The following is a 10368-nucleotide window of genomic DNA, read 5'->3' as shown; positions in this document are numbered from 1 at the left end:
ACTACCACCTAGGACTTGTGATTTTGGACACCCTTTGAAGGAGTATAGTAAACTTGAGTGACACTGAATGAAGACAATTTCTGGAGAGTGCATACTTAGCACCTTTAATGTTTAGCAACTGCCCAAGAGTCATGCTGAACTGCACTAGGAACTTGAAAAAATATTCCAAATTTGCAACGCCTCCCCAAAATCCAACAATAGCCTATTTTGAAAATGTTGGTCTTTAACTGCAGCCAAAAATTTAGCAGCAGATACTACAGCATTTCTGTTACTCTGTACCTTTTAGCTGCAAAAATCAATTTTCCCTTCCCCAGCTGACAGCAGACATATCTTTTTCCATTAGTCATTCAGGCATCACAGCTAAGTATTTAAGACTATATAACCTTCTTTATAATTTAAATAATACATATTTTTAAAGATTTAGGCTGAAGTTGAATAGACTACTGAAAAATGCTGTTTCTTACTACTGTATCTTTTCTTACAGCCCAGTCTGTGAAGGATAATGTATTCCATATCAGATTAATTGGAGTTCTGTCACATAGAAAAGATTAGTTACGATAAATGGCATCCTTAGTGCTGCTGAATTATGTCTTCCTCAGAAGAATCAAAACCACGCTTCATTGTCATTCATCAGGCATCCCCTTCTAGGAAACTACAGGAAACTTCATACCTTCCTGAACTTTTCCATCTGCTTATAAAGATCTGGATCCAGCTCCTGAGACACATCTTTCATCCAGAGTAGAGCTCCTCTGTATTCAGTCCGATACTGTTCCATTCGGTTTACTGTCAGCCATGTGTCTGAGATGGCCCGGTATCTGAAAGTCTCCACTTCTTGATATAATCTACTCAAAGGAGTACGCAGTGCTAATCTGGGGGGAAGGCATGAAGGAAAGAAAGGAAGGAGAGGAACAAGTTAAAGAAGTTGTTCCACAAAGGCAGATGGATTAATACAACTGCTAACACTTTACTGGCCATCAAAAAAACCCCATACACAGCCAAAATAGTTCAATTAAGTGCTAGTGTATGTTCAGACAGTTCTACAGCTTGGTTGGGGGTACACACGAATTTTGCATGTATATTGTGTTTGCAACCTTCCTATTCAAGTAGTGACCTTTCACTTACACATGTGAGTAGAAAAGGAACCCTTTCTAATGTGTGTAGGTATTTTAGTTAGTCAAGCTGCTTGTAGGCATGCTATTAACGTTCCTTTTCACAAGTTACATTTAATAACTCTAAAAATGTACTTGAGGTAATTTATTACTGGATACATACCACAGATGTATCAGGATGGTCATGTTAAGCCTCAGAAAAAGCACTTACATTAGCTTTTTAATCTTCAAATGTACATGTAAATAAAGAAGTAATCTGACAAGTAGATACTAATTGGATTTTTTTCCTTCTTTTTTTGTTTTTAAGGAACCTAAACAGTTCCTTTGAAAGACATCTAATTTTTGGAAGGACTTAGTAATTTTCTTAACTGTTTCTTCCAGCAACTACACTTTGGAAGGCAGTAGGGGACACTGTTGTCCTCCCTATGCCATCACTTTGGCTCCTAATGGGATCTCAGAACTAGACAGGATTATACCAATGTTTGCTTTGCTTCCTCCTGCTGCTTCTGCATTCCTCTTGGTTGCCAGCAGCCACCTCACTGGAATAAGTTCAATCAGTTCCACACCAGTGTAGAGTTCGTTTAATGTGCTACTTAGGGACTTCCTAGGCATAAGAGAATTTCTAATTTCAGCTCCAGTAACCAGCAGATTGTGTCTTCTTGATCTCCAGCTACTGAACTAGCTATTGGCATGCAACCTAAATAAGAGCAGTCCAAACTTCAACATGAGCTTGAAGATGGCTCAAGAGAAGACAGGCAAACAATTGGTTTTATTTCTATGTGAGTTTATTTTAAAAGATGCCTTAAGAATGCATTGAGTAAGAGATATAATAAAATGTGACTTTCTTATTGCGTCTTTTCTTTCTCCCCCAGCTTTTTTCTCATTCTACAAATACCCAGCCATTCAAAGGAAAATGCAGTTTATGTACATGTGTCGTACAATGGGATTTCTATAAACAGTAAAGTTTTATAAAGAAGCAAATCATCAGGGCTTTTGCTCAAAGGTGCCTTACATGTGTTTTAAAGATCCCACTCATGGCTGTTACTGGATGTGCTAATGACCAAACTCTAGCCCAAGATAAACATATGAAATTCTCAGTGCTCTGCATGCGATGTTTTATTTTGAGCCAAACAGCTGCACTGTTAAGCTAAAGCTGGAAAGTATCACAGCAATTTGGAGCCCCAAAAAATCCTGTAGAACATAATGGAACAGAATTTTCCCTTGCAAATAATGGTGAATTTCAAAGTTTCATAGTCCCAATACTGTCAGGAAAAAAAAAAAAAAAAAGCATGGCAATACTCATAATACCATCAAGTACTGCTACTTTTAAATCTTTAAGCAAACACACAGTGAGTGAGACATCAAGGGCTCTGGGTAACAGCATGTGTTTGTGTGTACATATGACCCTCTGTATTCCTTACCTTTTACTGATTTTCTTCTACCCAAACTACATGAGCTCAGCGGGGACCTAGGATCTTCTCCTGGGGGACTTCACGGTGTAATGTTAAAGCAGAAAATGGGACCCAGACTCCTCCTTTCTCCTCTGTCTACTTGAGCTATGAGACTTCATGGTCCAGAAAAAGGCATTCCCTTAACCACTTTCTTGCCCTTCCAGGACCCAGCCACCTCCACAATGGGCCTGATGTAGCATTTCTCTGCGCAGTGAGAAGTGCCACCAAGCAGGAGAAGGACCTGACATCAGCTCCTTTACAACCCCACTGCTAGACAGGCCATGCAGATGCACCTGTACAGCTTTAGAACTGCTGAGCTGAACAGGCACAGGTGAGGGATCTGGAGATACCCAGACATAGTACATCCATAAGACAAAAAAACTGGATCAGGCAAAACTACACAGAGCGAGCCAGTAACATTGCCAATACTACAGCAGGTTTGGTCAATAATAACTGTCACATCATTTGGTTCCTCATACATTTCAAATGGCAAAATAAACTACGCCAACGATGAATCAACTACTATTATCCCAAATACTTTGTAAATCAGACAGTAATTCTGACACATATACCTTTGCTGAGATGAAAAGCAGAGGGCCTTTCCTGTGGCTTGCATCATTTTTCCTGCTCTTGTTTTATCCTGAGAACCCTGTGATCGAAGAAATTTCCCCAATTCATTTTCTTCCTGAGACAGAACTAACAAAAAATAAATGAGTGGTCAAACATGTCATTTAATAGGTTCCTAACAGCTTTAAAATTGGCCTAACATCAAGTAAGTTAATTCACTCTAAATCCAAGCACCACAACAAAAATAAATGATTGCATGGAATTCCTGCATTTATTAAACAGAAGATCTGATTCACTTGAGGCGTTTGTTGATGGGTTTGTTGTAGTTAAAAAGAATCACAAAATTCCATCAGTGCTGAAAGACACCAGGAAAAACATGCTATTTCTTTCCTGAACGAAAGAATTACATTGGTCAGATTACACAAAAGTCCCAGTGTTGATTATAGTATCTTTTAGTCTTGAGTTTTTGTTTGGTGGGGGTTTTTTGTGGGTTGGTTTGGGTTTTTTTTTGTTTGTTTGTTTTGTTGTTTGGTGGGGTTTTTTTCATCTTTTTTTGCCACCTGGACTGCCTCAGTGGCTCTTTGGTAGCATACTTTCACTGAAGCTAATTCTGAGTTATACTACCCAAAGCTCGTTCACTTGCTTTTTTCCTGCTCTCCATTTTTCATGCTTGACTAGAGAACTGAATTTTTCATATGAAAAATCTAGTACATTATTTTAAAGAGCATTCATTTTCAAATTACTTTGCATGATTATTTTACAACTTTAACATTCTACACAATTAAAACACTATTTTTTAATTTATATTTCAAATATCTGAAATATTTCTATTTCAGATTAGCTGATTGTTTTTTAAACAAGAAGATGAAGTAAAATAAAAATGTTTTTACACTGATTTACTGACTACTTCCAAACTGGGACCATGAGTCTTCATGATCTCCCATCCTTACAAAAACATTTCATTATGGCCTCATCTTTTAGTCTTCCAAAGTGGCTGTCTCGTGTAGTACCAATTTCTTCCCACTATGAAGAATGTTCCAATTTCTTCCCCACTAGGGAGAATGGACTAATATAATGAAAGAAGATCTCAAAGTCCTCTTGTCATTTTTCCAAATGCTGACAGTCAAATCCAATGCAGACTCATAGCATAGTCTAGTAGAACACGCTGCGTACACATCTTTGCATCAGAGATTTCACCTGCTACTGTGCAATGCTTCTTGAACTCAATAAACTACTATTCTGTACTCTAATTTTACCTCCAGATCCTGAAACTTTATTTCTTGACTCTCTTTGGACAGGCAAAAGAAAAAGGAAAGACTGGAAAAAATATGGATAATATTCCACAAAAGAAAGTAAATTGAAAGATGTCTCCAAAGCCAGATTCTCTTTTCTAGGCCAGAAATCACGGTAGCAGAGAATCAAACAATATTGATTGCAGAGAACCTTCAGAGGTCATTTAATATAAGACAGTGTTTGAAACTTCCAAAATGAGGTCCCTGTCTCTCACTAATGACTGCCGCTAATTACTGTATACCTGTTACAGCCAAGTCAGCATTATCAAGTTGATCGTAATAGCACGGATTACTTAATTATAAAACTATTCATAAGTCAAATATACTTCATAGTCAATCCTGATTAAAAAACTAACTAAATAAAACAGTTCAGAACAGAGTTAGGATTTCTAAGACAAGACACTTCTGAATTGAAACAAGCCAAGGAAGTAATGGAAAAATGAACTCAAAGTGTAAGTTTTCTCCCATAATTATTGCTACCTATCTCTGCATAATATCAAATATAAAACTTAAGAACTAGGAGATCTTCAAGCAAATGAACAAGTCTGCAAGGAACGTTATCTTTATTTTTAACTAGGATGAAACTAGTAGCTCCCCATTTTCACTTTTACTTTTTCACTTGTTTGATTATTCCATAATGCAGACCTCCTTATCACTTTAACGACTGTATTCGATCATACTTACAACAAATCCTTTTTTGATACAGTTCAATTGCTTTCAGCAACTCCATGCATGTCCTCTGAATAGAATGGAACAGCTGAAGTTGAAACAAAATACACAAAAATTGTAAGCGTATGCAAGAAACACTGACAATTAAAATACAAGAAAAAGCTTAACTTTTTGTAGAAATTATTAGGGTTTGTTATTTTCTTCTGAATGATGAGTAATCTTTCCAGCTTGAAAGTAATTTTTCCTTATCAGTTGTGGTTTACTTTCGATTAAGTTGTTCACTGAAACTAAAGACAGACCAATCATAACTTACAAAAGGAAAATAAAGACAAAAATAATTTTGGAAACAGATCTATTCTAAACAGCTGATAGTTAACCAAACTACTCATGTTGTTGTTTCTTTTTTTTTTAATTTATATGCATATGAAGATGTACAAATCTTTGTTCCTCAAAAACTTGCAGCACAGCAAAAAGTTATCAAAATGTCTATCATAATTATCACATGTGCCAATACGTGTACTGAATTTTTAATACTGCAAAATCTAGCGGAACAAACTTGCATGGGTATGCCAACATAGAAAGTTACTGATTTAAACTTAACTTTTTACTGACATAGCTCCAGTTTTCTAACCAAAGTTATAAAGCAGCAGCTTCCAAAGGAAGTAGAGGAAAAAAAACCAAACCAATCTTGAAGTTTGGAGATTGTTTCTAGGAAATTACTACTCATTCTTTCTGTCCATCTAAAACTTGCCATCTGTAACTTAAACTCCACTGTATTAAGCATTACACAAATACAAGCACAATGCACTACTGGCACAGTAAGGGTCTTCCTTTGCATCTGTTTGACTTCCTGCACATTTATATGGGTCTTGTCTTTTAACCTGCGAATGGGAATTACAGTTGAGAAGTTGTCCAAGTGAAAACACGCTTATAGTTTTTTATCTGGTAAACACAAGTTTCCCTATTTCCAATCCCACCTGAGCTGACGAAGCACCCAGGAGTTCAGGTATATATTTATAAAATACTGTTACATCCTTCCAGCCTGTTTTACATCAATACTCTCGATTTATAAGCCATCACGAAGACCTCATAGCTAGAATCATCACATTCTAAATTATCACTATTATAGCTAGAACTACAAAGATTTGTTGTAAAACAGCCCCTTGTATTTCAGCTAAAATGCAAATAAACTGAGAATCCCAAGTCAACAATTCTCTAAGAAACTGCAAGAAAACCAGTAAGGCAAAACCTTTACCCTTATGTAACAAAACAATACTGATAAAATTTACTGGACACCAACTTGCTTATTACACTTCTGAAGTCCATTGTCTACCTTTTGCTTTGTGTCAGTTGTTCAAGCTCTTCAATTTGGAGAGCCTTAATATTTTTTTCTCCAGTAGGGTTGAGGATACTGGCAACAGGACTGTATTTGTCACACAGCAGGATTCCTTCTCTTGGTTACACTCTACAGACTTTCAGAAGCTTCTTTGGTCATGTCAAAATCCACTTATCTGCACAAAAGCTCCAGAGAGCAGAGTGCACTATGCACCTCGTTTCTTCTTGGTATATTGCATGTTTTTCTGGTATATGTGGTATTTTATAACAGTATAAAGAACGTCCTTTGTATATATTATACAATACTATTTAAAAAAAATCTTAAACTGATATAAGCAAAGGATAAGAATGACAGATATAAGCACAAGGACAATTGCCTGCTCCCCACTGCCAACAACAACAAAACAAACACCCCCAAAACATGACAACAGATACAAGAGATGTAGGTTCCAAATAAAGTTTGAGGGACATGGGTTTTTGTGTTACAAAATGCCACCATATGTCCCGTATTTACATAGGTATTTTTGTAAAAATTGGAAGATATTACAAGAAAATAATTATAAAAATGTATATGTATTATATACTATGTGTTCACATATTAGAGGCTTGGTGGAAATGAAAACATTTTAAAAATTAACTGAGAATATATATTATGTAGACAATACAAACCTCTAGTTTTGCATCCAGGTCTGCATCTGAAGCCACAACATGTTCATCTTCCTTTTTTCCTGTAACTTTTATAAGGGCTTGTTTTGTTTTCCAGTATTTCTGTTGCATTTTATTGACCACAGATTTTTCTTGGCTTTGAGCATATTGGTCATAAAATTCCCTTGGATAATTGCTAGAATATTAACAAACAAAATTACAAAACTTCAATGGGATGCTTAAGAAAATAAGTAAAACATGCTAGATTAATACATTTCCATCAAGAATATTGTATTTGCATACAGACACATATATTCTAATATGCATTTCCTCATTATGCATTAATAACAAAGCAATTAAATAAGTACTGTATTTCCCATCCTACTTTGGAAAATAATACACAGCTTTCAGTCTGAATGTCTTTACCATGAAGTACTGCCAAATAATCAGCTGCAAAGAATTCTTCCCAATGCATTATGGAATGATTTATAGCCCATGGAATCAACTTTCTATTTTTGTAACTAATAGAGGAGTTTCAAGTGAACCAGCATAGTTGCATAAACAAGCAGCAATTTTCATGCAATTTCAACAATGTTAGGATTTCACAAAGGTCATTTTATGAATGGAATTTGACTACTTCTGGTCCTTCATTTTTTACAATTGAATAATAAAGAATTAGACGAACATCCATCTCTTTTGAGCATGCTATGTGCAAGACAGCTCACATCTTTCTTTATGCAATGACTACATGACAACTGTGGGTGCGTAACGGGTAATCTTTATTTCAAGGATTATTTTCTACTGACAGATGCTTCTGCATTCCTCTAGCAAACCTAATAAAAAGTGCAATCTAAAGACAAACTCCATATTCCACAATTTTTAAATCATATGAAGATGGTTTAATAGAAAATATAGCCTTACAATGAAATCTTGATCTCTTTCAGGAAGAATTATTCCGTAATTAATTTCTGCAAAAGTACATGCCCTTTCCCCTATGCCCATATGCAGAAAGCTGCAGAGATTTTGCAGGTCTTTAGCAGTAAACAGTTGCTAAAATTCACTATATTAAATACTCTGGGAAAACTACTAGTGGTTGACTTTATTTTGCGGGGAAAAAAAAAAAAAAAAAAAAAAAAAGACACCCTCCACTTGTGGAGCGACAAACTATGGGACATTCCTGAGACACTGCCTACTAGCTCGGTTCACACAACACAGCTCAGGGATGGTACCCCAACAGGTCCTCAGATCTAACATACACACCAGGTTGCTTACTGAGAGACATAGATACATATGCTTGCTATGAAATACTATGGCCATTCTGAAACAACAAGCCATTGGTACACGTGTTCCCCAAAAGGGTGGCACATCTGCCCTGCATAGTTACTAGTGACACAATATAACCTGAAAAGGAAGTTTGTTTCTCTGGATTTTGTTACTTGCTTTAGTTATTTTTCATCAGTGAGTTAGGAGACAGCGCCTGAATCACCAAAGAGATGGTAAGAAATTAAACTGGAAGTGAGCAAGGACAAAATGCAAAATGCACTTATACATAGCACTTCTTGGCTTCTTCCCCAAACTTTAAAAACAAAGATATTCACCCATTTAATTCTACGCAAACATTAGTTCCAAAACTTTAATTTATGGATTTCATTAAAATGAAACTAAAGGCCTTTTTTGTGCTACAGCACAAAATAAACAACACATGCAAAACTTACACATTTCAACTGGAATTCTGCACAAACAAAGCATTACACACTCTGACAAGAAGACAGCCTCTCAAGTTAGGTAAAGCCTATATTGACCTGACGTATGTCGCACCTTTAAAAGAAAAAAATCTACAAGCTCTAATAAATAACAAGAAGATCACCCTGCACTATGAGAAAATATGAGAGTTTAATAAGAACAGCATTACTTTAAAAATAATAATAATTAAAAAAAAAATCATCAAACCGCTCACAAGGCAGTAAAAAAACCTTAGCTGTCTGACTAGTTGTGTGCTTTAACTTGTGCTACAGCTGTGCAAATAACTGGTATCTGAGTTCAGTAGTCAGGTGAAGAAAACACCGTAATTCATCTGATGTCAATCAGCCTTAATATCTACCTCACTTGAGGTCACTAGAAATTCTGGGGGCATGGTGGGAGGAATAATAAATGAGTTATTAATATGAGGTCACAAAAAAAACACCCCATACCCCAAAATGCTGGGACTGATACAGATTCCTGAATTAGAGACTGATAAAGTAATTGAAGGAATAAGAGGAATATAATTTTACCACTGCAGACAAATTCAGCTTCTAATGTCATTTGGAGAATTTAGTGGCTCCTGTTTATGCTTAAGATAACAAAAGATTTATAATTACATTACCAAAATATTCAGTGGACAATTTTTACTGGTAGACATTTGTCAATACTTTTTAAAATGGATTTTGTACCAAACAATCATGGACATATTTAGGTTTTGTTAAGCAATCAGAAAATACAACTAAAACAAGGATGCACTTTATTCTGAAGTTGATCACCACAGATAAACCTCTTGGAATACAACAGTTTATACATTTATTTTCATTAAGCCGTCTTTTCCATTAATAACATATGCTATTTTTCCATCTAGGCAATTCACTTGTTTTTCCATTCTCTAGCAGTTTTTCTTTTTTTTTTTTTTTTTTTTTTAATTCTTTTTAAACAGAATGTCTACCAGTGACTTCATATAAATACTAGATGCCAGGACATAATGTGTGATAGACTCAGGCAGTGACAAATCAACATGCCAAACACCATTAGCTCTTCAGAGGAAGAAAAGATGATGAAGGTACTTACTACTTATGACCTTCCATGCTTCTTGTTTTCTTCAGACACTTAAATAAAATAAGAAATTATCAGTTAATACAAACACCTTTAAAATACAATTTTCAAGTTAGACACTAGAAGGCCCATACCTTTTCACATAGAAAATTACTATATTGTAGCACCTTGTTTACTATGTTAGAAAACTTTTCAATCTGTGGACTAAATGCTTTCCTTATGTAATACGCAATTCTCACTTATATCCATGACAAACACATTTAAGTGGTGTCACTAATGTTGCCAATTATTATATGTTGGCAAGTTTTCCAGGCAAAAGCAAATTTACCTGACATAAATTCAGTGACTTTTGACGAGGCAAGCCAAAATTGTCCATGCTAGGCATCTTCCTCAGTCAATTTTTTTTCCCCAAAGTTTTAGCCACAACACAGTTCAGCTACTTTTTTTGCCCATGTCCCACTGATCTGTTTTTTAAAAACACTAGCTACATCATGTCTT

The 10368-nt window shown here is 35.6% G+C and overlaps 1 protein-coding gene across 1 annotated transcript; it reads right to left on the bottom strand.

The window, feature by feature from the left end:
* Window positions 1-664: 664 nt before the first annotated feature.
* On the bottom strand, window positions 665-9917 carry ICA1 (islet cell autoantigen 1, 69kDa). The gene is made up of 5 exons (XM_009895335.1): window positions 9886-9917; window positions 7093-7264; window positions 5104-5176; window positions 3133-3256; window positions 665-869 (listed from the first exon to the last, which is right to left on the bottom strand). Exons 1-5 carry the CDS (start codon window positions 9900-9902, stop codon window positions 665-667), a joined length of 591 nt encoding a protein of 196 aa, XP_009893637.1. The 5' UTR covers window positions 9903-9917.
* Between the last annotated feature and the right edge of the window lie 451 nt (window positions 9918-10368).

Source organism: Charadrius vociferus, unplaced genomic scaffold (genome assembly GCF_000708025.1).
Source record: "Charadrius vociferus isolate BGI_N301 unplaced genomic scaffold, ASM70802v2 scaffold31, whole genome shotgun sequence".
NCBI classification, from domain to species: domain Eukaryota; kingdom Metazoa; phylum Chordata; class Aves; order Charadriiformes; family Charadriidae; genus Charadrius; species Charadrius vociferus.
Note: the sequence above shows the minus strand (reverse complement) of the source record. Positions and strands in the feature narration are given on the sequence as shown.